The sequence below is a fragment of the Sturnus vulgaris genome, chromosome 12 (assembly GCF_052056855.1).
Source record: "Sturnus vulgaris isolate bStuVul1 chromosome 12, bStuVul1.hap1, whole genome shotgun sequence".
Taxonomy (NCBI): Eukaryota; Metazoa; Chordata; class Aves; order Passeriformes; family Sturnidae; genus Sturnus; species Sturnus vulgaris.
This window is the reverse complement of record NC_142254.1, coordinates 15435669-15463478: the sequence shown is the minus strand read 5'-3', so window position 1 is coordinate 15463478 and position 27810 is coordinate 15435669. Positions and strand designations below refer to the sequence as shown.

Here is a 27810-nt window from a genome sequence, read left to right as displayed (position 1 = left end):
TCAAAGAGCCCAGTGCTGAGCAGCTTCCAGCCTCTACGTCCTGCATGTGGGACTGGGATCATTTGTGCAACTGGAATAGAAACTCCTCTGCAGTCTCTTGGCTGGGCTGGAAGGAGCTCAGGGATCTGCTTTCTTTTGCCCTTCAGAGGTATCACCTGGGGGCTGTCTGAGGTGCTCCTGAGCCCTTCATTGAGCAGAGTGGGGTATCTTTAGAGGGGCATTTTGGGCAGAGCACAGCCCTTCAGAGGGGTAACAGCAAGTGACACCCCTAGTTTGAGCTGGATGAGAGACCCCAGCTCTTGTTCAGTACCTAAGAATGGGAATGTGCAGCATCACTTGGCTCAGTGGTTTCATATCCCAGCCTGGAGCTGCTTCACAAAGGGAAGGAAGGGACCCAAAAAGGCCAAGCAGCCAGAGCTTGGACAGCTGAATCCCTGCTCTGCAATATCTTACTTTTACCTACCCTATCAACAGCACAGCAGCCATTGCTGGACGCCTTTGCTGCCCTTGCCAGAGCCCCCAGCAGGTACCTGCCCCAGCAGCCACCATGTCCCTGGGGTGTGGCTGAAAGGCAGTAGAGCAGAGTTGTTTTGTAGGGGCAGAAAGAGGGGATGTGTGTGTTGGGACATGAACGTCCTCATAAAAAAATTCTGTTTAAATTACCGTTCAACTTCCCTCAAATGAAAAATTATGGGGAGAGTAGATGACCCTGAGCAGAGCATCACCTTCATCATCTTCTGTGATCTATCTGCAATGGCTTCCTAGTCAGGACAGGTTGTGAAAATAAAACATCTAACTGAGGAGCAAGTTTAACTGAGATGGTGAGAATAAAACAGAGCGTTCTGTTTGCTTACAATAGCGGTGAGGGATGAGGAGCTGAGCCGGGTTTGCTCTGCCTGTGCTGCAGTGCCATGTTTCCCAAGCAGGACACGGAAACAGAAGGACACCAAGGACCTTTTTGGGGCTGCTCAGGAGACAGTGTGAACAGCTGGTATTCCCTGGGCAGTGTGCACCCCTGCTGCTGAGCTCTTGCCAGCTGGAGACCCCTGGGCACTGCCCGCAGCCAGCGGGATGATGGGCTGGATTGACCGGGTGGTGCCCCAGCCCCCGGCGCCCCATGTGACAGAGGAGACCCCTGTGCAGGAGCTGGAGCCAGCCAAGGTGAGCAGGGAGCCAGCTTGGGGCGTGATGGGGACACCATGAGTATGATGAGAGGTGCCTGGTGGCTCTGCATCCATCCCAGACACTGCAGCGCCCAGGGATGCTCCACAGCATCCCCAGGAGGGATGGGGGCCAGGATGTATTCCTACTCCAAGCTGCTGGGAAGCAGCAGGAGGATGGGGAATCCCTGGGGTTTGAAGCCACCTTTGAACAGGGACAGTGTCCCCTGTGCCTCATTCTCTGACACCTTCTGCCTTTTGCTCTGAAGGTACCAACAGGAAAGGCTGGTGGCCCCACAGATGCTGCTGACCGGGCACGCACTGAGGGTAAGCCCATCACATCAGTGTTCCTTTACCCACCTGTCCCACTCCTGCCTGGCCTCCTGGGGGCTGCCAGAGTGGTGACAGGAACTTGCCTTATTTTCCCCTGCTGCCATTGAAGAAACGGAAAAGAAAGTGACCTTTGTGGTCTCTGAGGACTCAGGTTCTGTGTTCGACAGGTATGGCTCCTGCACCCTTCGTGCAACATGATTTGCCTGGGATTTTGCTTTTTGTTGGGGGCTGGATGCCTTGGATGGCATTCCCAGCTTGACTCGCACCCTTCCCTGGCAGTGTGGGGAGTAGTGTGCTCTCCTGGCTCTCCTACGGGCTGGAGAAGGTGATTCCCCAGCCAGCCCCAGCCCCAGGGCTGCAGGCACTCGGGAAGAGCTTCGAGACAAGCATCGACATTGCTGATGAGGTAGGAGACAGATCTGGGAAATGGTTTGGTGTATTTGACCTTCTGCCTCTTTTTACCTTTTCTTCTTTTTTCCTTCTTATCACTCTCCCAGTGCTAACTGGGAGCACTAAACCTGCCCTGCATGGGTTTCTGCCTTCATCCATCCCTGGGGAAAGGGCAGGCTTCCCTCCCCACTCAGTGGGATGATGCCTCTCTTGGGCTGTCGGGTTTTCAGACAATATGTTTGGCTTTTCAGACAGAGGTCCAGGTCCTTGGGGATGAGGACGACGATGGTCTGGGTAAGGAGAGCTGGGAGTTTGTAGTCTGCAGCATCCTGGAACCGCCACATCCCCCCTCCCCGACTGGTGATGCCGGCACTATTGTCCCCCGGCTGATGGGGGGCCCTGAAGCTCCCAGCAGTGCAGATTCCCCATGCCCACAGCAGTGCTGTCCTTGCAGAGATAACTCCCTTCGATCCCGAGGAGGATGTCTCCGAGGACGAGCCGGAGACCGCCCCGGAGCAGTGGTGGGTGCCCAGCGAGGCTCGGGGGATGCGGGAGGGCAGAGGCTCGGGATGAGCTTCCCCAGCACGGCGCTCTCCCCGCAGGGCAGGACAGCGGGTGCTCAGCTGGCTGTCACAGGGCTTCGAGAGGATTTTACCGCAACCAGAGGGGGTGAAAAAGCCGGAGGTGAGCTCTGCCCAGCTCGGGAAGACTGGGGGCTACCGTGTGGAGATGAGATTGGGGCGAGCTCCTCGCCTTCATCCTCCTGCACACCCCAGCTGGGACCTTGGGGAGGAAAACCCCAAGGGAATTCAGCAGAGCAAAAAGAGACCTCTGGGTGCTGTCCCGGTGTTCCTCAACCCTGACGCAGGGAGGACCCTTCATCTGAGGCTGACCCGCTGGTGTCAGCAGCGCTGCTGTCCGGGTTGAAGGGTTGTTGTGAGGGCAATGGGCTGGAACCACAGCGGGTGGTGTGTGGGGCTGAGCATGTGGGTCCTTTGCGGTGGGGGCATGTCAACCTGGGGTGGCCTGAGGCCACTTCCACCCGTCCCTCTGTCCCTCCGCAGACAGAGCCGAAGGAGAAGAGCGAAGGCGCGGTGGAAGGTGAGCGATCCCATCCCCGAGCCCTGCGTGAGCCCGGCTGGGCTGGGGCTGCCCTCGTCTCCATGGCCAGGATTCCCACTGGAGGGAGGGGTGCGGACACAGGTCCCAGGGGTGGGGACACAGGTCCCACTGTCACGGCACAGCCCCTACACTGCTTGTGTCCCCAAGCTGTCCTGGTCCCAGGCAGGCTGCCAGGGCAGCCCCCGAGTCCTGTCCCTCTGCCGGTTTGACCCTTCCCGGCTTGCTCCACCTCCCAACAATTTATTACTGCTCCATTGCTTATCCTCCTTCTTCTTTCGAATAAACCTGAGCAGGCACAAAAGAGACTAAAACCCAGGAGAAGCCAAAATCCAGCTCTTCAGCCCCACAGAGCGCCCCAGCGGCAGAGAAGGGGCAGCCGGAGGCGGTGACCGCCGTGAGCCCTCGGTCCCTGGCTGGGGACAGCGCCAGGTAACCACAGTGACACCTTCTGCCGGGCTCTGGTGGCCAGAGGGACGGCTGGTCCGGGGCAAAGGCTCTGGCTGCCGGTTCTAACAGCGGTTCTTTGTCTCCAGGATGTTCAGCTGGTTTGTCCAGGGGCTGGAGAAGGTGATGCCACAGCCGGTGACCAGGGAGAAGCAGGACACACAGGTATGCTGTCTGATGGACAGGGACAGAGCAAGGGAGCAACACATCCCTGATGAGCAGGGCATCCCCTGCCATGCCACTAGATCAGTGCTGGGACCTGCTGTGGTTTGGGTGTCACCAAGTTCTGTCAAGGAAACAAGTCCCCATGACCTGCTTAGCTGATGAAAGCCAGTGTTTGGCTTCTAAGCAGCAGGAGTTCCCATAGCATGTGCTTTCTTTACTGTTTTCTTGCCTTTCTGTGCAGCACTGGCTGGTGGCCAGGCTCTGGCATCCCATACAGGTGTGCTCCCAGCTCTAAGGAGAAGCAGCAGCAGCTTTTCACAGCTCTCCTTTTCTTGCCTGCCCCCCAGGCAAACTCACTTACATGAGTGTCCTGTTCCATTGAGTGTGGGGATGCCTGTGCCCATGGCCAAGCCATCCAACCTGCCACAGAAATGGGGTATTTAGGGTAAAAGGACCACCTTTACTGAAAATGGAGCGTTGAGGGTAAAAATTAAGGCTTACTGAAAATGAGCAATGTCTCACGGTTCCCTTCACCTCTTGACAGGGAGTGGCCACAGCAACCTCAACTCCTGTGGAACAGAGTAAGTGATGGCTCCATTTCTTCATGATGGTTTGACTGCCAAGCTCATTATTGGCTTGGGTTACTGGGAAGAGGGGTCACTGGCATCTTTTATCCCCTGCTCTGCCCTGGGTGCCAGCTCAGGAGCCCCTGGAGTTCCCCAGGAAAGCCATGGGAGGTTGTTGACACTTGAGAAGAGGGAGCTGTTGCACAGCTGTGGCATGGGCTTGGTAAAACTCAGGCTGAGGGAGTCTCCAAGTGCAGCATCCCCCATCCTCAGGTCCTGGGTTTTATGCTGATGTCAAGGTGTGTCCTGAGCTGTGCTGGAGCTGGAGGGATTTGATCAAAGAATTACAATGCAATTCAAACCTGCTGCTTTTTTCACTCTTTGGTGCTTGTCAAGCCTAGTGTGAGATGTCTAAGAAGGTACCCCAGGAAAACAAAATGCTAGGATTAGATGTCTTAGAATGGAATCTGCATGGTTGGGGGAAAACCTGCAGGGTTCACACTGCTGTGTGCCTGTGGAGGGGATCAAGCTCTGCAGGCAGGGGGGCTTGGCTCCCCACACCAGCCACTTTGGGGGATGCTGAACAAAATGCAGAGCCACAGCTGCCTCTGTGGATAGTGTGGGCAGGGTTACACACCCCTGTGCAAGAATTGTCCCTTGAAAGGAGTGGCTGTTTGGGCTGTGGGAGCTACTGATGGGAGCAGGGACCTGTTGAGGCACGTGGGAAATGCACACCCCCAGGGATATGCTGGGGATATCCAGCAGGCCAACAGCCCCTTGGCAGAACCTCAGAGAGGGAATTCCTGGGGGAAGGCATTTCTCCATGTGTTTGTACAAACTGGTGTGCTGCCATGGACCTTGGAAAGAGGCAAAGCCAGGGATGCTGCTGGGTGAGCACAGCCTTGGTGCCCAGCTGGCTTTGGTGCCTTGAGGCCTCTCCAGGTCGCTTAACCTGCCCAAGAAGGGAATGATTGGGTCAAGCAAGAGATCTGCCCTGGCACCAAGCTGCCATCAAGCTCATTAATGTTTTCCTTCTCCTTTTGTTTCAGGGGGCAAAGGGGCTTAGCGCCTCTGAAACAAACGGAAAACGAAGACCATGGCAGAGCAGCCCTTCCCAAACCCAAATGAGACCAGCCTGAGGAGAAAGCACAGCTGGGGAGGAAAAGCAAAGGGGAATCTGCAAATGGTCTCTAGCTCCTTCCCAGCTGGGGCAGTGGGGACCCAAGGCTGGCACAGGGACCCAGTCCCAGTGCTGTCCCTCTTGGCTCCCTCTTGGCTCTGGGAATTGGAGCTACAGTTTTTGCAGGATGATGTCTATGAGATGGGAGCTATAATTTACAGGATGGTAGAAAAGCATCACTCAGGACACCTCGGTGGCAGAAAGCCTCTTGCTGCAGTCTCCCAGCACTCCTGGCCCTCTCAGTGCCCCCACAACTTCTGAATATTCACCCCAAGACCTCCATCTGGCTTCTTTGAGTCAACTTCTGCCTCTGAGATGTAATGTTATAAAAACGTCCCGAAGCTCTTGTCAGCTGCTTTTTACTTTTCTTCCATAACTTTTTCCTCCCAGCAAGTGGAAAGGGCTCTGATTTGCAGCAGCAAATCAGGTGGGTGAGGTTAATATCTAGGTGAATACGTAGGAGTTAATGGTTAAACATATTTGTCCAGGCTCTTCTTCAAAGAGAACTTACCCCAAACTCTCCTTACCCCCAACTACGGCTGCTCCCTCCTGAAGCTCACAGCTCCATGGATGCAGCACTAACTGCAGCAGCAGGAATGTCCCATCAGGAAGGGGATTCCAGGGCTCTGTCTCCAGCCCAGAGGTTGCAGGCAGGCATGGCCAGTGCAGGCACTCTGGGCTCAGGGGGCTGAGAGACCCTACACCCCAGGTTTTGGATACAGACCTTGGAATAGCAGACTGGTTTGGGTTGTGAGGGACCTTTGAAGATGATCTGGTCCAACTTCCCAGTCCTGAGCAGGGACACTCTCCTTTAGATGAGGTTGCTCCAGGCCCCATCCAACCTGGCCTTGAACACTTCCAGGGATGAGGCAGCCACAGTACAACAGTATACATATACACAGTATAAGTTCCTTCCTTATGTCCAATATGAATGTCCCTTCTTTCAGTTTAAAACTAATGCCCTTGTCCTTACAGACCTTGATAAAAAGTCTTTTTCCATATTTTGAATAAGCCCCCTGGTGTATTGACAGGCCAGGTTAAGATCTCCTACTGTTGCATCTCTTTAGGACCATGCAGGCAGCTGTAACAATGAGTTGTGAGCCAAGAGACCACCCTGAGATTCATCCCCTCTGTTTATAATGAATCTTGCTTGTACCAGGACACAGTTTTAGTATTTACCTCATTTTCATACAACGTATCCAAAAGTCATGGTGTGCTTTAAAAGCCATTTCCCTGATTGCTGTCCCATGTTATAACTAATGGAGATCCAGAGGGAATGGGCTAAAGGCGTTGTGGACACTGTGGGGTGGATAAATAAGCCACAGATATGACACTGCATGGGTTTCCTGCCTTTCTGTAGTTCAATCTGCACATTTCCTATTAGCTTTGCTGTGGACATGTAAGTTTTGCTGTCAGGCAGACCTCAAAATAAACTGGTTTTACAGTAAGCGGATGTGCTTCCTGCTCCTGTTTCTCTGGTGTGCTAGGATGGGTACCCCTGGGACACAGAGAGGGCTCATCATGGGTCACACTCCTCACTCTGCAGCTGGCCCACAGCCCCCAGTTACCTGCTGTGGGTTTTGCCCCAGTGATGCTGGGAAGTGATGCTGACAAGGGGTGTGGGATGTTCCTTGCCTGGGAGAATGTTCGGAGTGGACAGGACATGGTGCTCAAGTGTTGTGGTGCGGGCTCTGGGTTGGGTCTTGCAGACCCAGGGCCCTTGAGCAGTGCTAGGACAGCAATTCACTGTGGTTCACAAGGGGAAAGGCTTTGGGCTCTTCCAGATTGCAAGGAGAGACAAAAGTGACCTGGAGATGGGCCAGGTCACTGCTGGTGGAGGTGGCTACGTGTGCTGGGAAGGCAGCACTTATCTGTGTGCAGAGGATTATAGCTTTCACAGAATCACAGAATGGTTTGGGCTGGAAGGGCCCTTAAAGCTAAACCAGCTCCAACCCCCCTGCAATGGGCAGGGACATTTTCCACTAGACCAGGTTGCTCGAGGCCTTGCTCGAGGGGTTTTGGCTGTGCTTGGCACAAAATGGTGAATTTTCTTCTTCCCTCTGGCAAAGGGACCCAAGGCATCTGTGCAGCACAGCTCAGGGGCAGCAGGGCTGCCCAGCTCTGTGTGCAGGCTGAGAGCAGAGGAATCCTGGGATCTGCCCTGGCCCCACATTCTGGAGAATGTGCTACTGTCACTCCATCACCTCCTTTCCCCATTCCTGTTTCAGTTCATGTAGCTCCTGAAGAGCAGGAGGAAACCCATCCCATCCTGAAAGAGATCGATGATGACCAGACTATTGAAGAGATGACAGCCTGGGCTCACAAGGCTGAGCTGGAGGCTCATTCCCTTCCCACCATACAGGAGGAACCTCAGGAAGAAGAAAACAGGTAGGGGAAGGGAGATGCTGTTGATGGGCAGGTCTGTGTTCTCCAGTCACCACTGTGGTGGCCATGGCAGGGGACAAGCCTGTCCCTGGGCATCCCTCCTTGCAAGTGGAGCTGAGGTGAATGTTTCCAAAAGCTCCTCCTGTGAGGCTCACACGTCCTTTGTGGATTTTACCTGATGACTTTCTCCTTTCCAGACTATGCTTGTGCTCCCCAAACACTACCAAGGGGGAAGAGGAAAAAGAGGAGGAGGGTAAGGAGGAGGAGAGGAAAGAAGAGGAGGAGGAAGATAAGAAGAAAGAGGAAGAGGAGAGGAAGAAAGAGGAGGAGGAAATGAAGCAAGAGGAGGAGCACAGGAAAAAAGAGGAAGAGGAGAGGAAGAAAGAGGAGGAGGAAATGAAGCAAGAGGAGGAGCACAGGAAAAAGGAGGAAGAGGAGAGGAAGAAAGAGGAGGAGGAAATGAAGCAAGAAGAAGAGCACAGGAAAAAAGAGGATGAGGAGAGGAAAAAAGAGAAGAAGAGGATAAAAGAGGAGGAGGAGATGAAGCAAGAGGAGGAGGACAGGAAAAAGAAGGAAGAGGAGAGGATAAAAGAGGAGGAGGAGAGGATAAAAAAGGAAGAGGAGGACAGGAAAAAGGAAGAAGAGGAGAGGAAGCAAGAGGAAGAGGAGGACAGTAAAAAAGAGGAAGAGGGCAGGAAAGAAGAGGAGGAAGAGGAGAGGAAGAAAGGGGAGGAGGAGAGGAAAGAAAAGGAAGAGGAAAGAAAAATAGAGGAGGACAGGAAGAAAGAAGAAGAGGAGAGGAAGGAGGAGGCAAGGAAGAAAGAGGAGAAGAGGAAGAAGGAGGAGAAGAAGAAGAAAGAGAAGGAGAGGAAAAAAGAGGAGAAGAAGAAAGAGGAAGATAAGAAAGAGGAGGAGCAGGAGGAAAAGAGGAAAGAGGAAGAGAAGAAAGAGGAGGAGCAGGAGGAGCAGGAGGAGCAGGAGGAGCAGGAGGAGAGTGCAGAGTGAGTGGCTCCTGTTGCCTTTATGGCTTTGTTGGAAACCGGCGTGATTGCAGCTTTTGTTTGAACTGCGTTCAGCAGCTGGAGAGGGTGAAACACCCACGGCAGAGCAGAACTCCCAGCCTGGCAGGGGGCTGGGGAAAGATGGGATGCGGGAAGGATGGGATGCAGGAGGGATGGGATGCAGGAGAGATGGGATGCAGGAGGGATGGGATGCAGGAGGGATGGGATGCAGGAGGGATGGGATGCAGGAGGGATGGGATGCAGGAGAGATGGGATGCAGGAGAGATGCTCTGGCAAACCGGCTCAGCCCAGAGCTCGCTGCTGACGCGGCCCCTGGTGACAGGCGAGTGTCTCCCGGTGACAGGCGAGTGTCTCCTGGTGACACGGGCTCCATCTCCGCCCGCGGCACCGCAGCCCCTCCTGCGCCTTCACGGGAGGCGGGAGCAGCAGCTTCGGGAGATGCTCCGTGCTATTTAAATGTCCATTAATTCAGGGCACTCGGGATTGTTTTGAGTATTACAGAGCTGAATGTAAAGACAGGATTATGTGTTGTGTCTGCAATTGCTGCTTCATGCAAGTAGGTACAATTTTACATTTTTTTCCTGTTGTAGAAAATAGGCGAGTTCTTGTTAGCTGTGGAAGGTGATGACTTTGGTCTAGATGGTATTGGGAGACATTTTTCTGCTCAGATTAGTAGATTAGTAGTTTGCTCTGGTTTCACATGAGATAAACATTTAAGGATTTATTACCTAGTACTACAATATTATTCTGTGTTAATTCCTCTAAAGTAGCTAGATTTTCAGGAAGAATCTGAAAACACTGGATTACTCAGTGTCAAACCCATATGTTTGTATGTCATCAAAATCTGTTCCTGGAGCTTCACTGTAGAAACTTGAGCTTCAGTTGTGGGGTGAATGAGATGCTGGCCCCTCCTTCAGTGTGCTTGTTTACTGGGAAATGAGGGAGAGACCAAGAGGTTTTCTAGTTCAGGATGGAAAGATCTGTGATCACATTTGAAAGGAGCATAATTTTAAATATTTTTGGGGAAAATTATTAAAAATAACAAAACAAATATTTTCGTGCATTTAGTTGTCTTAAAATTCTTCTCATTATCCCAAATCTCTGCTTTGCATTTCTTGCTAGGAAAAAATAAATCAAGAGATAAATGCACAGAGCAACATTTGAGGTGCTTTTATTTAAGTTATGAAGTTAAATTAAAGCAATAAAATCAATCTTGAGAGCCCCCTTGTCAGAATGGTGGAGCTGAGGTCTGTGCTTGCTGCTGAAGGAAAATGAGAATTATGAGTCCTGGAGGTGTCTTGCACAGGCAAATGTGGGATTTGAATAGTGCTTGTGGGAAAGCCTTGCCTGGAAATTAGGTTTTGGCTTTTTATTTGTCCCGTTTTAATTATATGAGAAATGATTATGCACAGGAGGAGAAACATTGTGCCTGGATCAGTCTGCCTCTGCAATTTTTGCTTATCCACGTGCAATGCCCTGTTTTATTTATGTGCCTCTCACCTGGTCTCCCAGGCAGTATTTTTTTCTCTCCCTTCCAGACCCCTGCTGCAGCTGCCTTGTCCCCCTGATGAGAAGGGCGTGGATGAAGCCTACCTTGTTGAGGAGACCCTCAGGGTTGAGCAGCTGGAAGAGGTTGAGATAAGTAATCTGGAAGGTGCTCCTGTGCAGGTACAGCATCACTCCCTGCTTGGGCTCCTGCAATGAGCTCTTGCTGCCCTGCAGGTGCTGGGGGCTCAGAGCTTCTCCAAGGGGATGCAGAGCCCTGGGAGGAGCAGACTGGGCTGGGCCCTGGACATGTTTCCCATCCCTGAAGCTGGGGCAGCAGAAATAGTTGTGGATGGATGGATGGATGGATGGATGGATGGATGGATGGATGGATGGATGGATGGATGGATGGATGGATGAATGGATGCATGGATGCATGGATGCATGGATGCATGGATGAATGGATGGATGGATGGATGATGGATGGCTCCTTTCACCCATCAAAGTGGGCATTGAACAACAAGCTGAGAGTCTGGTGAGTAGGAGGGATATGGGGCAGCCAGTCAATCTGCAAAATCTGCTTTTTACTGACACAATGGGCGTTTTCTCCTTAAAATGGCTTTTTTTTTTCATTTTGAAGGTGGAAGAGGAGACAGCTGAAGCTGCTGAAACTGATGCTGAAGGTACAACCTGTAGCAGTATGATGCCAAACTGGGATGAAGTGAAGCAGGGGATGCAGTGCCTGGTGGGGGGACAATTGGGCTTCTCCTTTCCTGCTCTCAGGGAGCAGGCAGCTGACTTCTCTGCACATGAGCCTGCAGGGGCAGTCAGGACTTTTCACTGGGGTAAAACATCCTGTGGGCACAGCACCATGGCAATATTGGCATTGTCTGGAGCTGGCTCTGAATGTACAATGCTTAGTCCTGTTGATTAAGCAATCCCTGATGTGAAATAAGAGTTTCTCCTCCAGATGGAGAATGTGCAGGGATTAAAAGTATTGTCTATATCATCTTTCTCCATTTGGGAAATAACCAGTGGCATAAAACACATTTTAATATAATGTTTTAGGAAACAATTGTTGGTAATGAAAATTAGGTGGTGAGTTCCCATTGCAGTCTGACTGAACAAAGGCACATCCTGGCAGAACTCCACTGACATCAGGAAGTTGCACAGGGAATGTCTTGCCCTCACCCCATTGCAGAGGGGCAATGATGCTAGAAAATGCTGATTTGTCAGGAACTGTAGTGATAGAACAAGGAGTAATGGGTACAAATTGAAAGAGAGGGAATTTCAGTTAGATTTTTAGGAAGAAATTCTTCACAGTGAGGGTGGTGAGATACTGGAACATGCTGCCCAGGGAGGTTGTGGATGCCCCAACCTTGGAAGTGTTTAAGGCCAGGTTTGACATCTCCCACTGCTCAAGGCAATGCTCAAGGTTTTGAGCAACCTGGAGTAGGAGTAGTGGGAGATGTCCCTGCCCATGGGACGTGATCTTTAAGGTCCTTTCCGACCCTTAACCTTCCATGATGCCATGAAGAACACATGGTAGGATGCCCACAGGTGTGAGCAGCCCCAAACCCCGCATCTCTGCCGTGACACAGCGCTCCTGTCTCAAACCACTCTGTGTTTTATTGCAGCTTCTGACGCCTTGCCCTTTGCTTGAAGCTCCTAGCAGGCTCCTAGCAGCATGGCCAGGCGGGCCTGGGACGTCGAGCTGGACCAGCTGGTGCATGACAAGCCCCTGGCTGGCAGGGACCCCTCCCCTCCCGGCCACGGGGCTCTAGAGCAGCTCCCCAATGTCCCCAGCTACAGAGCTGCCACCTGCACCCCCGTCCTTGTCACCAGCACGCCCAAGGCTGGAGTTGTCAACCCCAATTTTTGCACTGAGGAGCAATCCCCACTAGGTATTAGAGATGTTGGCTTTGACCATGGCCTTGTGTAGAGGGGGATGATTCCTGGAGTAGTTGCTTTTTTTGTTGCTTCCTGCAGGGGGGAAAGAATTAAAAAAATAAAAGCACGCTTCATGTTGCAGCACAGAGGCTGGGGAACGAAATCCACGTGTTTGTCTGCTTCTGCTCATCACATGTGCCTTTTTAGCTAAGTCTACAGAGTGTTTGCAAATGCTGTGTGTTTAGAGCTGCTCAGGAAAGCTCTCCTGAAGGACCTGCAGGCAGAGGGTGCAATATCACCACACACGGTTCTCTCCAGCATTTGTACAGCATGCTCATACTAAGAGGAGAGGAAGGTGGACATTTGCTGTTCATGGCTTTCTGCCTTTTCTGCAGCTTTGCTTTGCTTTGTTTTTAACCAGCAAGCTGAATTCTGCTGCTTTTCCTTACATGCAACAGGATTAACTTTGCAACCCAAACAGGCCTTTTCTCAGGCTTTTAATCAAGTCACACTCTGATCCACTGATTCACATCAGTGTGAAGCAGGAGGTGCACGGGGCTTTTCAGATGTGTGAAAACCTCCCATAGAAGAAATCGTGCAGGAATTCACTGTATTTTGTTGAATAGCTAAGAAAAGACATCAGACTTCACAGCCAAATGACTATGGGGTCTGGCCAAGGTAGCCCCCAGTGTCATTTCTCCTTTGGACAACTGGCATCTTTCTTTACCCACTATAAACATCCAGCCTTCCTGCTTCTAACCTTGTCTGTGGCAGGAAGCAGTTATTACCTCTGCAGAAGAAAGAAACCATAAATGTTTATTTAAATAGTGCCTTATTCTGCATGAAAAGCAAACACTGTGTGGTTCAGAGTGTCACAAACCATATGTTTACATTCAGAAGAACCAGGAGAATCTCTATCCCCTGGGAGGCAGGTTTGCTCCTGGAAATCCTGGGTTCCTGCATGTCACCTGCAGCTGGGAATCCTAATCTCCATTATTTTCCAAGCCACGGGGAGCCCAACACTCAGATGGAGTAGCTGCAATCACTGCAAGCTGGGCAAGCGGAAGGGGAGCAGATGGCAGTTCTTAGAGCGTTAAAAACTGGGCAAAAAGAAAAGATGAAGAAGTGCTCCAAATGCTTAGGAGAAAGGAGAGCCAGGCAAGAAGGGAGAGGAGGGAGGAGAGTCCTGCCCATGCACTGCAGGGCCTGGGGGCAGCTCTGGGGAGCCACCCTGCCTGCAGGAGGGGCCCTGCACGCCCTCACCTGCCATTATTGTCCTTCCCCAAGGAGCAGGTAATTGCCCCACGGTGGAGATCAAGGATGTGGACAGTGCTGTGGAGATCCACGGTAGCCCTGTGCTGGTGCCTGCTGCTCCCAACCTGCTGGCCGTGCCCGGTGCAGCATCCCCCAGGTATGGCTCTGCCCAGGCACGGTGCTGAGCTGCCACACAGCAACTTCTGCACAGCCACACTCACTGCCAGCAGATCTGGGCAGGGATGTGTGTGCTGGGGGTTCATCCCCCAGCAGAGGAGATGGCGAAAGCCTTGCCTCTTGTTGGCGTTTTTTAATTAAATGGTCACATTTTGTTTAAAGCTTTTGTGCCCAGGGATAGCCCTGTCTGTGTGTCCTCCTGGAGATGAGCTTGATCCCCAGGCCATGGTCAAATCCCATTTCTCTGTTGTCCACCTGTCTGTGCTCCCACATTCAGAGCACAGAGGGCCTATGTGCTGGATAAGAGCCTTCATCTAAAAAATAAACAAGTTTCTTCTTGTATTTTTGCTACAAGGGTTTGGGCTCTCAGAGGAGTGGTGGAAGCCCCATCTCTCAAAGTTCAAGGCCAGGTTGGACGGGGCTTGGAGCTAGCTGGTCTAGTTGGAAGGTGTCCTTGCCCATGGCAGGAGCTGGACTAAATGATCTTTTCAGGTCCCTTCCAACTCAGATCATTCAGTGATTCTATGCTTAGAGAGAGGGAGGATTAAAACTGAGCTTTAAAATTTAGGCTGGAGGAAGCTGATGGATTTATTTATGTTGTGGCACTAGGGTTTTTTGAGGCTCACTCTTGCACAGGATTCGAAACGAAAGCTAAAGTGGGATTTTTTTCTGTGCTGAAAACCAGGTGCTGTAGTCATTCTCACTTAATAGTTTGGATCTTTTAGTAAACAAGCTCCTACAGAGAAAAAAAATAACAAAAATGACAAAAATGTCCCCAGTCCAGTCTGTTGAACAGCTATTTATACTGGGACAGCAGAGCCCAAGGCTTCATGTAAATTACCTGCAGTGAAAATACTGACAGGATTAAACATATTTGCAGTTACAGATGTGAGCATATCAACCCTTCTGCTGGCCAGGGAGTGTCTCAAAACAACACCAGGTATTTTTAAAAGCAAGGAACTCCTGCTCTCCTACATAAAGAAACAAAAATTATTGTGAGCCAGAAGGGAAATGCTCATGTGCTGGAGCTTGCAGAGGAAGAAGACAGCTCTGCACTAAGCAGTCACTTAGTTATCTCTAAATCCCCTCTACTGGCCACAGTCTTGGGTTATTTCCTACATGGCTCTGTGAAAAATTCAAGTGAACATGATTTTGAAAAAGCCTCATTGCAAATGAGCCCCACACCTGACTGGAGCCTGGAAAGCTCCTGCAGGTAATGCCAGGATACTCTGGCTGGTGCCATATGGGCAGGGACCCTGTGCATCCCACGTGTTCTAGTGCCTGTGACCTCTGGCTGCAACATTCCAAGGGCACCAAAACCAGAGCAAGGCTGAGGCTGTGACAGGCTTCCATGCCAGCTGGCTGCTCACTGGAGGGTGTGTGGGCTGTCAGTGCAGGCATCTGGGCTTGCTCAGGGCTGAGGACAGGCCAGTGGGGCAGTGGTGCCCTGAGGGGACAGGGGCAGGGCAGCTGGAGGCTGGCGAGAGGCAATGGATGTTGTCCTAACAACAACACCTTGGCACAACTGTTTCTCCAAACTGATGTTTTGGGAACCCCTCCATCCACATTTGAGAGTACTTTAAAAGGGGGATTTGTGGTTTTCCTCCACCCTTGCTCTTGAATAATGAAGGCTCATCAGTCCTGTTCACCTGCTCCACCTCCCAGCAGGACACACCTGGGAGCCAGCGAGGCTGAAGGTGGTGGGTTCACAGCATTTGGCTTTCTTTGGGAGAGTTGTGCTGGCAGGATGAGCTCCCTCAGCATCCTGCTTTCCCCTGCTCCACACACAGCACTGAGCCTCTGTGTGCCAAGGCCAGTGGGATCAGCAGTTGTGGTGGCAAGAGACAATTTCTTCATCACAGCTAAAGTTCCGGACTCGGCTGCAGGTTTGCAAACCAATCTAGATTTTTGCTGGGACTGTTATCTTCATATTCAGCTTTCCTTCTGACACCTTTATTGCCCAGATGTAAGGAAATCATCTGGGAAACCCATCTGTGCCACAGGGAGCTCCCAGCTGTGTTAGGATACAACTTTTAGATATTGCTGGCATTCCACTTTGCTGGCATTGCACTTTCCTTGCCTGCCTCTTGAAGTGCAGTGATGTGAAGCTGTGGCACTGGGGGCAAGCACAGGATGATGCCTGCCCTCCTGCATTTTGCCAAATTGAGTTGCAAAATGGGCCAGGTGGCCGCATGTCCATGGAGCCAAGGGCTTGTTGGTGCTCAGGGAAAACAGCTTTAGCAGGAAAGGAGCAGGGGGGTTCACTCCCATCTGCTCCAGGCAATGTAAAAAATTAAGGGAAACTGACCCTAGCAGGAGAAACGGGAACAGAAAACAGGTCACAGCTGGGAGGAGGAGGAGGAGGATGAGGAGGAGGGAGAGGAGCTGAGCTGATCCTTGGTCACTTTGTTTGTGTCTGCAGGAGGAAGAGACTGCTCCCAGAGGATGGACTGGACATGGGGAGCCAATCCCCCAGCAGAGTGCTGGGCTGGCATCAGGAGCAGAAGGAAAGGTGTGTAATGGGCTCAGGGGGTCTGGATCAGCCAGGATTCACACCCTGGGGCTTGGGTGGAAATAGCAAAGATCCCAAAAGGATCCCAAAGGGAGAGGCAGCCATGCCACTTTGTGTTCTTCTCATTACACACCACCCAAATAAACAGGTCAATCCTAATTCAGATGCTGTGGGTTAAGGAATGGGTCATGGCTGGGTCATGGCTCCAGGCCACGTTGGATGGGGCTCGGAGTAAACTGGTCCAGTGGAAACGTCCCTGCCCTGGCAGAGAGGTTGGAATGAGATGAGCTTTAAGGTCCCTTCTAACCCAAACCATTCCAGGTTTCTGTGATCCCGTGGACCTGCCCAGGGTCTTTCCCACCTTCCTGAAATGCCTGCTGGTGTCCCCACAGCCTCCCTGAGCGCGTGGGCTCGGCCACGAGCCTGAGCAGCGCCGTGATCAACAGCCGGCTGCAGGAGCTGGTCAGGCTCTTCAAGGAGAGGACTGAGAAGGTGAAGGAGAAGCTGATTGACTCTGATGTCACCTCAGATGATGAGAGCCCTGTGACATGTGAGTTCAGCTGGAGCTGGGAGTGTTTCCCTGGTGGGTCCCCATCCATGCTGTGTTTTCTGGGAAGCAGCTGTTTTATGAACAGTTTAAAGACCTGTAAAAAAATGCAGTAAGAAGATTTTTCTGCACTTTGAAATAACTGTGTGGCCTCTCCCAGCTCCCGCCAAGCCAGCACCTGCAGCAGCACCACTGCCTGCCCCAGGAGGGGAGCTGGAGGGGGACAAACCATCGAGGGATGACCATTACTGTGAGATGCTGTGCTGCACATTCAAGCGCCAGCCCTGGCTGGACCGCCTGAAAAGCTACAAATTCCCCAGGAGCATCGACCCCCTCACCAGTGAGTGATGGAGCACAGCCTCTTGCCTGGGCTGGGGGCAAGCTGGTGGGACTGGGGGAGAGAGAGTGAGGAGGGGAGGAGAACTCAGCAAGAAGCAACTTAGTTTTCACTAAAGCACAGAATTTTAAATTCTTCTGCAAGGCATAAGCTTTCCTAAATACTTCCAGCTGTGGGTATCAGGAGCATGACTGGGCTTTTTGCTTTCCCTGGGGTGTGGATACTCTCCCAAAAAATTAAAATCACAAAAGAAGATTCCACTGCCTTGTGGCCATCTCACAGAAGCCCAGCTCTTTCCTTAGTTTTTCATATTCCTCAGTCCTTTGGAAGCCTCTGGGCTCAGGCAGCCAGCCACCAGTTCAGCATGACTGGAGGGGAAAAGGAAAAGCAGGGAAGCTGGAGTTGTGGGAGCAGAGCAAAAGCAAATACAGCTGAATGAGCAAAGTTAGAAGAAGCTTTCTGATAAAGCGTGGTGTGTTCTGTGACCAGGGGTGTTCACTCTGTGCTAGAGCCCAGCTGCAGTTAAACACTGTCACCAAGAGACTTCCTGCAGGTCTTGCTGTTGTGCTGAGGGCAGGTCAGGGGATGGGAACCCTTCTAGAGGACTCACACAGAGGAGGGATGTGTGCCCAGCTGATGTGGTGCTGTTCCCTGTGTGCAGATCTGATGTATGTGCTGTGGCTGTTCTTCGTTGTCATGGCCTGGAACTGGAACTGCTGGCTGATCCCTGTCCGCTGGGCTTTCCCCTACCAGACTCCAGCAAACATCCACTACTGGCTGCTGGTGGACTACCTCTGTGACCTCATTTACCTGCTGGACATCCTCATCTTCCAGACCCGGCTGCAGTTCGTGCAGGGGGGAGACATCATTGTGAGTGGCAGGGCCCTGCATCCCCCACTGGGGACCTCCTATCCCCGTCACCCTGAGGGTGCTTCTGGCCTCTCAACTGAGCTCTCCAAGCTCTCTCACCTTGGCCATGGCCATCAGGGCTCTGTCCTCTCTCAGAGACCACGAGCATGTCTCCTGACACGGACTGGATAAGCTGGCAGTCTTTTTGTCTGCCAAGCACACCATTTTTTCCTGTAAAAATCAATACCATCCTATCCAAAAACGGTGTGGTCTGTGATCCCTGTTCCTGGGTAGGGGTGCCTGCAGGGTGCTGCTCCATGGGGTGGTTCTGCCTGTGGTGAGGTGCTCATTGACTGGCCCTGGCACTGCCTTGTTATGCCAACCTTGGCCATGGGTGCAACAAACTCTGGGGTTAATTTCCAGGAGCACTCCAGGCAGGATGCATTAGCAATTGCAATCTGAACACACAGATCACGAGCCTGAGATAAGGGAAGCCTTTGATTTCATTTCCATATTCAATTAAACAAATTGTGAAAAATCGCACCTTGAGGGTACAGCCTTCCCATGGCCATGCAGGTGCTCAGACAGGCAGTTTCCCCTGCAAATGCTGATTTCTGTGGTGCTGGCACTGTGATATGCTTTTCCTGGGATGCAAAATCAACACAGGATGTCCCAAGGTGGGATGGGAGGATGGCATACAGCCAGGACTTCTCTGCTTGCTCTTCTCCCTTTCCAGGCACAAAGGGAGCATCTTCCCTGTTGTGGTGCAGAGGAGGAAAGCCAGGCATGACCATGTCGGCCCTACTTTCCTTTCTCTAAGCAATAATCAGTATTTCTCTCTCTCTCTCTCCTTCCTGTTCCCCACTAGACTGACAAAAAGGCCATGAAAGAGAACTACCTGCGATCGCAGCGCTTCAAGGTTTGTCAAAATTTTCTTTATTCATCTGAATCTTTCACCTGCCCTGTGGGTTACAGCCCCACCCCAGTGCTCCTGCAGGTCCCCACAGAGGTTTCTCCCTGTGTGGATTTCAGATGGATGTGCTGTGCCTGCTGCCCCTGGATTTCTTCTACTTCAAAGTGGGTGTCAACCCCCTCCTGCGCTTCCCTCGCTGTCTGAAGGTGAGTCAGAGCTGACAAAATCACAACAGCAGCTGCAGTGGATGTGGAGGAGCCCTGTGCTGGCTGGGGTGAGCTATGGCTTGTCAGACTCATCGATGATGACAGAAGGATTAAAAAATGAAGTTTTGTCCCAAAAGCTTTGCAGGGCTGTTGTCAAACACTTCATTTCAATCCTAAACTACTCATGTTTGACTAGAAGGGCACTTATGGATGGAGACAAATCTGTCTGTGTCAGTCCATGCTGCAGAGGGGCTGCAGGAGGGAAATGAGGGGCAGAGGGGATTTATGGGGAGGTGACTCTCCCAGCAGGGAACCTGGAACATGCAGCTCTCCCTCTCCTCACAGTACATGGCCTTCTTCGAGTTCAACAACCGCCTGGAGGCCATCCTGACCAAGGCATACATCTACAGGTGAGGGGCATGGGGGAAGGAGGGAGCGTGGAATTGCCGTTTGCCACTGGGCAAACATTCTGCACTTGTTCTGGATCCCTGGTTTATTTCCCTGCTGTGACTGAGCTGGCTGACATGGACTTTGGCTGATGTGATGGGACATCAGGGTCCCAAAGCCTGCACGGGTAGGATCACCTCTCTCCAAGCCACAGGGACAGGGGTGCTGGCAGGGAAGGAGAGCCATCAGCAGATAAACTGCTTTTTCTGGCACTTCTGGAGCTGCAGGGCTGCAGAAGGCAGCAGCAGGGTTGGGATGCTCTGTGATTCCTGCATTGGCAGGGGCTGTATGGTCACCACTTCAAGGCTCACACTGATAATACTGATACCATGGGGGAACCTGGCACCTTTCTCCAGCAGACATCATCTCCCTCCCTGCTCCCTCCTGGGTTTTTCTGCAGAGTGATTCGCACCACTGCCTACTTACTGTACAGCCTGCATGTGAACTCCTGCCTCTACTACTGGGCCTCAGCCTACGAAGGACTGGGCTCCACCACCTGGGTCTATGATGGGGAAGGAAACAGGTACGAGCCAGGGCTGGGGTCTCACATAGCACATCCTGCTGTGATGAGCTGGAGCAATAAGGGAGGGGTTGGGATGCAGCTGGATTCATAAAAACCCCTGGAGCAAAGGGTTGGGAGTGGCAGGAGAAGATGTGGAGCCAAGGAGAATGACAAGGACGGGAGGGATGGGATGTGCAGTAACACACAGTGCTGCAAGAGGAGGCTGCAGCTGGGCAGAGGTGGAAAGCAGTGGAAGGTTGAAGTGAAAAAGTGGGATCCTGGTGCTGGGGAGCAAAGGAATTCTCCCTGGCCAACCAGGATCAAAGAATGAATCCTGTTTCTGTCTGTGCTGACTGTTGCCAGGTTGGGATGGAGGAGTGACACCGTGTCCTTGTGCCCTGTGTCAGGCCCCTCAGACCAGCTGGGGTGTGAGATGGGGCCAGCCCTTCCCCTCACCATGGCAATACCTGTGTTAAATGTCCCCTGTGCTGTCAGTGATTGATGCTACAGGCAGAGTCCTCGGCTCACAAGCTGAATGCCCACACCTGTGTTAATGTTGCTGCTAGAGAGTTATTTTGTATGATAAACAAATCTGTGTTCACCTTCAGGTGAAACAAAACACCCAAGGGAATGCCCAAGACCAGAGAATCAGGAATTCACTTGGCTTCTCCTAAATCCTATGCCAACAATTTGATCACAAACACGTTTTTTCCCCTGCAGATTTCTAAAAGTGTATATGTTGCTGAAAATACTTTATCTAAAAGTGATTATTTAAATCATATATCATATACCATATCTAAAAGTGTAAATGTTGCTGAAAATACTTTATCTAAAAGTGATTATTTAAATCATATATCATATCTAAAAGTGAAAATGTTGCTGGTTTATGGCAGAGCTGTAAGGAGCAGAAAACAGGAGTAACCAGAGCAGCTGAGCCTCCCAGGTGGAGGTTCCTGGAGGGACCATTGGTTCCCATGCTCCTGTAGCATCTCCAGAAGCACCTGCAGGTGTGATGGGGAGTCTGAAGCCCTTCAGTCTTTCCCTTTGCCATCCATAATTACTCTCAGCAGGCTCTGGCTTGCCATGGCCAGAGGCCGTGATCTTGGTGCTGAGAGGTGAAACAGAAATGTCTTCAGAGCTGCCTCCTCTTCTCTTCTGTTCTCCTCTTCTCCTCCCAGCTACATCCGCTGTTACTACTGGGCAGTGAAAACCCTCATCACCATCGGGGGCCTGCCAGACCCCAAGACCCTGTTTGAGATTGTCTTCCAGCTGCTGAACTACTTCACAGGAGTCTTTGCTTTCTCTGTCATGATAGGGCAGGTGAGTTGGAGTCGGGGGGGGTTACAGCCTCGAGTGGGGGTGGTTTTGGTGGGTTTGATCCACAGGTTTTCTTCTCTGGGTTTGTTTTCCCTATGGGAAGACCTGCTCAGCATTGGTGCAAGATAAAAAAAGATTTGGCTTACATGCTTAACCTGCTGATGGATAAGTGACAGCAACTTAATTTTCGCCACCTCTTCCATTTAGATGAGAGACGTGGTTGGTGCTGCTACTGCAGGGCAAACTTACTACCGGAGCTGCATGGACAGCACCATTAAATACATGAACTTCTACAAGATCCCCAGAACTGTTCAGAACCGGGTGAAGACGTGGTATGAGTACACATGGCACTCTCAGGGCATGCTAGGTGAGATCCAGCCACTCCAAGGGTGAATGCTTGAATCTTCTGTTTTATTGTGGTTGCTCTGCAGAGCTGAAATGTTGCTGTCAAATAGAATTACAGGTTGGGGGTGGAGGGTGGCTTATTTTACTCTTCAGTATACGGGCTTGTTTGCCAACCTGTAGAGGTTATAGACTGCCACTGGGTCACAGCACTTTGGTGGCTTGGCATCACTCCCTGAGTCCAGCATCCCACGTGCCCTGGAGAGAGGACAGTCACTGGCCAGAGTGTCCAGCAGCGAAGCCACCAGCTCACCCTGCCAGTAAGTCATCAGGCAGGACCAGAACCTCTGTTCCCACCATCCTGAACAAGAAAAATGCTGACTTGGGCTCGGTGGTCTGTTTCTGAGAGCCACCAGGGTAAGAATAATGCAAAGAATGATTTTCTATCACACTTCAGATTTAGACCTGCAGGTTGCTGGGTGGGCAGAGCCTGGAGTAAACCCTTCTGTGTGAGCTGGCTCCTGCCCTCTGCCACCAGAACGTGGACTGCTTTCCCACTGCCACATGAAAGACTTGCTCTCGGATCAAGTGTTGGAAGCAGCCACTTTTCTGCTTTGTCTCTCAGATGAGTCAGAGCTGCTGGTGCAGCTGCCAGACAAGATGAGGCTGGACATCGCCATCGACGTGAACTACAACATCGTGAGCAAAGTGGCCCTTTTCCAGGTACCCCTGCAGCACAGGCCCTGGCTGCCACAGCCTGCCACGCCAGCACAGACTAATGCTGGCACCTTTTGGCTCTGTTTGGGCTCAGGGCTGTGACAGACAGATGATCTTTGACATGCTGAAGCGGCTCAGATCAGTGGTCTACCTGCCCAACGACTACGTGTGCAAGAAGGTAAAATGAGATGTTGGGGAGTCAGAGCCACTAGGGAAAGGCAGGCCTGGCCCATCATCCTGGTGAGCCACCTCACAGGGAGGGAATTTGGGCAAAAACATCCGTTGCAAAGACTGACCTCTTCTGCTGCAGCTCTGAACAGCAGGAGAGCAGGGGAAAGCTTGTTGGAGTCATTCTGAGAATGCTCAGGAGTGAGCACCATCAAGACATTGTGGGAGCTTGGAGAGGGCAGTATGGCCATGGGGATTTCCAGCAAGGTGCTGCTTAGGGCATCCATGAGGTCTCCCTGTTTCTGGGCATCCCAGCCAGGTCCCCTGTTCCCTGCAGGGAGAAATAGGCCGTGAGATGTACATCATCCAGGCAGGACAAGTGCAGGTGCTGGGGGGACCCGATGGCAAATCCGTGCTGGTGACTCTGAAAGCTGGATCTGTCTTTGGGGAAATCAGGTGAGTGAAGCTTTTTCAGGGAGCTGGGGAAATGCAGCTTGTGGGCTTTGGGTGAGGAGGGTGGGGAGTGGAAGGATCAGCAGCATCCCAATTAATCTTTGTGACTGAGAGCCATGAACACTGGGCAGCAGCTGAGAAAATTACAGCTTTCCTGCTGTTTTTGTCATTGTATTGTCTTCTGCCTGGGGAGCTGGTGATGATAAACAGAGGAATATGGATGGAGGAGTGGGAAAATTGATCAGAAAAGGTGTTTCACAAATACAGTCTCCCAGTGATTAATCCACCCCTTTAATGGGAATGAAAAGCCCTGTACCAGTTGGTGACACAGCAATACTGCTGCCTCCCCACAGCCCAGCAGACACTAGACTGGTATAAAACTCAATACTTAACCCTTCAAACCCACACATAATTTTTTATACAGTACTCCATGCAAGGTTTCCCTTTATCATTCTTTAAAAATTGTGCATGATAAATTCCATCAGGAGTGAAAACTAAGCTCTGAGTCCCCTGATACAGAGAGGTGTAGATGTGTAAAGGAGATGTGTAAAGCAGATGTGACATCTGAGCTGTGAGCAGAGGTGTTGATGTCTTGCATTGTCTCTCACAGTTTGCTGGCAGCAGGGGGTGGAAATCGCCGGACGGCAAACGTGGTGGCACACGGCTTTGCCAACCTTTTTATTTTGGAGAAGAAGGATTTGAACGAGATCTTGGTGCATTACCCGGAGTCTCAGAAGCTGCTGCGGAAGAAAGCCAAGTGCGTGCTGGGCTGCTGCTTTCTCACCTGGGGGGTTTATGAACAGCAGAGCCTGGGCTTGGCAAGCTCGGGGGGGTTTCGTCTCTGTGTGAAACCCTGGGAAAGCTCCTCTGCAGGTGCTGCTCTCCCATTCCCGGCGGTGTCCCCATTCCCGGCTGGAGCTGCTGTCCCTCGGCAGAGGGCACCCGGTCCCCGCTGCCTGCGGAGGCTCCGGCTGCGAAAATTCACCTCTCAAAGGGGGTGGAGATGGGGAACGAGCACGGCCAAAGTGCCTTCGTTTAAAAACCGGTGAAAATCTGTTTAAGTTTTTAGCATTTCTTAGATTTGTTATTCTGTCCTCCCTAGGACACATAAAGATCCTTGTCCCTTTAACGCTTGGTGTCTCTGCATTACAAAATCCAGCTGATAGAACATGTTCCCGGACTGACATCACCTCTCCCTTTCTGTAGGAAAATGCTGAAAAGCAACAACAAACCCAAAGATGAGAAAGGAGGCCCCGGAGATGCACTGATCATCCCCCCAAGAGCTGACACCCCAAAGCTGTTCAAGGCTGCCCTGGCTGCCACGGGCAGGACGGGGGGCAAGGGGCCCCTGGGGCGGCTCCGCTGGAGGCTGAAGGAGCTGAGGGCCATGCAGGAGGCACAGGTCAGCACAGGGAATGTGCCAGCTTGGCTTGGCTCCCTTGGGTGCCAAGTGTGCTCTCCCCACCAGCTCTGGAGTGGTTCAGGTGCCTCAAAGGACTGAGGATGCTCAGGATGCTGGGGTCTGTGAAAGCCTGGGCAGACAGGAGGGGTGAGCCAACATCTTGCACAGGCCTTTGGGGGAATGCCAGTGTCCCACAGGGGTTTGTGCTGCTATACAAAAGGGAAATACATCACATTTTTGCCTGACAGTCTAATTTCTAGCTAGACTATAGTCACAGATGAATGAATCTCTCTTCTATCCTGCAGAGACAGAGCCCCTCATAATTAATCAGTGTACTGGCAGGGGCACCCAGCACCCACAGCCCAGCTGATGTTTCAAAGCTTTCCCCAGCTGTTTGGGCAGAGGTGCCCACAGCAGGCAATGCCATCCTGCCACCTCTTCATGAACCCCCTCGCTTTTTGTCATGAGCAGCTGAAAAGGAAAATGGCCCTGCCCTTTTTTTTCCCCTTTTTTCTTCCAACAGTCTCAACTAAACGTGAAGATTTTGTCTCCATGCAGACGTTGTTGTTACTATTCTCAGTGCACACTTATCACATCTGGATGTGCAGAGGGAGGGGAAAGAGGAGCTCATAGGGAGTGCAGTGGCCTTGAGGCTGGGTAAACACCAGGTTAATGCCAAGCTTAGCTGCATTTCTGCAGTCCTTCAGAGGCAGAGAGGCTTCAAACAATGTGATGTTTAACATTAATCCATAACCAGTTAACAGCAGCAGTGAACAGTGGCACTGAGGGCTCAGAATGAGTGAAAACAAGCCCAGTTGCTGAAGGGTGCATGTATTGGGAACTAACCCCAGTAATGGGTGAGCAGGACCCTGCTAACATCCCTCTCCATGGCACATCCATGGGGCAGGCTTCCAAGGCTCCTCTCTGAAGGACAGGGCAGTGTGGGGCTGCTCCCTCACAACAGCCCTGGTGCCACATTTGGCCAAGATCAGCCCCTGCAGAAGCTTCAGGAGCAAAACGAGAGTTAGTGCAGATGTGAGAAAGCTCTGCTGTGCCCCTCTCTCTGTGTTTCTCAAGACATTCAGGGAATAATCCAGCAGCCCCTCATGCAGGGAGCATCTCTGGAATCACACTGACATCCCAATGCAGAGATCCTGTGGGGAAACCACAGAACACCTACCCAGATTTGCCATGTTAGGGGTAGTGGGCAAGGATCTACTAAGGTTGATTTTGCCTCTTTTTTGACTTTTTATTGCAGGGTTCCAGTGTCAGCCCAACCCCACCAAAATCACCCGTGCACCAGAGATCACCTGTCACATCTCGCAAAGCACAAACCCGCCTGGGAGAAGAAATATCCTCAGAATCTTCTGATCATTCAGTCACCATTCGTGTGATTCCCACAGCAAAAGAAGACGAGGAAATCCTTGCTGCTGAGATTTCAGAGAAAGATGAAAAAGAAGAAGAGAAATGAAACAGCAGCAGGTCCTGGGGCAGACGTAGGAGTCAGGCAAATGCCTGTGCTAGCAGATTTTTGTTGTTAATGATTTCCATGCAGTGGCTGTAGGTTTTGCTATGTGCTGTGGGTAGGATCTGCCTCTCTCTACTGCCCAGACCCTCAATCATTGCTGATAAAACCCTCTGCCATTTGACCCAGAACCATATAAGGTTTCTATGCTCTGCAGTTCTATTTGAGCACCTTTATTAATTTCCCACTAAATCTCAGGTCAGCCCTCTTGCTTTGAAATCCAGCCTTGTGGAGGAAGAGCTATGGAAAAATTGCTTTTTATGGCTCTGGATGGTTAATGAGTGTTCAGACAAAGCATGAAGAGTTATTCACCTCTGACAGCTGAGTCACCGCTTGGCTAGAAACAACCAAGGCAAAAAAAAAAAAAAACAACAAGGTTTCTCTGTTGGGCTCAAGGTTGACAGCAGCAATGGGGAGTGATTCATCCAAAAAGGATGTGGACTGTGCTCACAGGCAAAGCATGGAGCAAATCAAGCTGTCATGAGAATGCCAGGCTCTGTCCCCAAGTGCACAGACTGCAAGATGCTTTGAGGGTCCCAGCGTGGTGCCAAGACCACCTTGGCTTTGCCACAGGGAAGAATTCTGGCCAGCTGTCCACCCTGGGAAGGTGGGGGGCTCTCCATTACTGGGGGTTCTTATGGAGAGATTTGATGAGCATCTTTCAAGGATAGAGAAGCACAATCTGGGATGAGATGATCCTGGAGTTCTTTTCCAGCCTTTTTTCTGGGATTTTTCTGTGCTGCCACTGCTGGGAGGGAGAAGCTGAGTTGGTTCCCAGCTGGGAGGGGAGACAGAAGTGCAGTAAGTGCTCTCCTCTCCCAGACAGTGTTTCAGAGTCAGCTCAGAGCCTGTAAAGTACCAGCAAGTGTGCACAAGCATGCAGGTGCTCCCCTGCACTGACTGCTGGACCTCAGTGACATCCACATTTCCAGCAGGCAATTTCCAGCCCTTCAGACACTTCAGGCTGGCTCTTGGCCACATTTCCCATGGAGAGAGAAGCCACTCTGGTAGTGCTCCTCACTGAAGTCATGCAGTCACTGTCCCAGCTGTGCTGGGACCAGGTGCTGGAGGGGAAGGCAAACATCAGCCCAGCAGCCAGCACCCAGCTGATGGCTCAAGTGTCCCATCTCCTTCCAGCACCACCAGCTCCTTCCTCACCTTCCTCAAAGCCAGCACCAAGCAGAGCTGCTGCTGAGCTGACAGGTGGTGGCAAGCAGTGCATGGAGTGGTGCTGGATGAGGTTTAGCAGATCGTCCCCAAGATTTTGGCTGTCCATGCACCTCTCCATCGAGAGGAGCCACTTTCCATCCTCTAGAGGGAAACTTGGGGCAGATTTTGCTGCAAGGAGCAGCCCTGTCACCATGGCCAAGGGACTCCTCAGGCGTTCAGCAAATGCTGTGAGCAGTGCTGCAGGTTCCACAGGTCTGGCTGTGACACAGCCAGGCTCTTGGTGAAGGGTGGCAGCGCTGGTGTCACCCCTTGGGGGATCCCTCTTCCCATCAGCAGCCCAGGGCTGACCTTCACCTCCTTTGGGATCTTCTTTTGTTGTTTTTCCCCTCTCTATTGCAAAATGTATGGGTATCTGTGGGGGGAAAAAAAAGAAAGCCGGAATAGATGTTAGCATTAGTTAACAATGTTTTGTTTTCTTTATAAACAAATTTAATTAGTTCTGCTATACTGTAGGAGGGTCTGAAGCCATCACAATTGCAGGGGAGAGCCTGTACTCACCCAAACCTCCCTGAATATTTCTCATCCTCAGTTATTTGCAAGTGGTTTCCTGCCAGGTGGAAGACTTTGGTGGGGAGTGCAAAGTTGGGGTTTTTTTGCACTCTTTGAATATTCATATAATCAAACCAGGAAACATGTAAAAATCAAACTGGGGCTCTGATTTGCTGCTATGATTTAATATTCTTTAGAAAGAGCATTTAAATAAACAGTATGCTGTAATTGCTCTCATAATTCACTGTATCTGCAATAAACACCATGTAGATTACCATTCA

General features: G+C 51.5%; 1 protein-coding gene across 1 annotated transcript; it reads left to right on the top strand.

The window, feature by feature from the left end:
* The first annotated feature begins 1074 nt into the window (after window positions 1–1074).
* Window positions 1075–27810, top strand: CNGB1 (cyclic nucleotide gated channel subunit beta 1). The gene is made up of 32 exons (XM_088172259.1): window positions 1075–1161; window positions 1430–1487; window positions 1603–1660; window positions 1773–1899; window positions 2135–2177; window positions 2338–2404; window positions 2486–2567; window positions 2948–2984; window positions 3299–3434; window positions 3539–3614; window positions 4159–4195; window positions 7589–7748; window positions 7943–8746; window positions 10306–10435; window positions 10893–10935; window positions 13430–13553; window positions 15996–16085; window positions 16478–16635; window positions 16793–16972; window positions 17631–17839; window positions 18687–18737; window positions 18851–18937; window positions 19283–19347; window positions 19785–19907; window positions 21065–21206; window positions 21411–21570; window positions 22171–22268; window positions 22357–22440; window positions 22768–22886; window positions 23494–23640; window positions 24090–24285; window positions 25544–27810. The coding sequence occupies exons 1-32, from the start codon at window positions 1075–1077 to the stop codon at window positions 25754–25756; spliced, it is 4191 nt and encodes a 1396-aa protein (XP_088028385.1). The 3' UTR covers window positions 25757–27810.

Bases quoted from the DNA above. Each gene is read 5' to 3' on its own strand.
- CNGB1 (XM_088172259.1), top strand. From the start codon at position 1,075: ATGGGCTGGATTGACCGGGTGGTGCCCCAGCCCCCGGCGCCCCATGTG. The intron at 17,840-18,686 runs GTGAGTGGCAGG...GTTCCCCACTAG, and splicing joins TGCAGGGGGGAGACATCATT to ACTGACAAAAAGGCCATGAA. The intron at 19,908-21,064 runs GTACGAGCCAGG...TTCTCCTCCCAG, and splicing joins TATGATGGGGAAGGAAACAG to CTACATCCGCTGTTACTACT.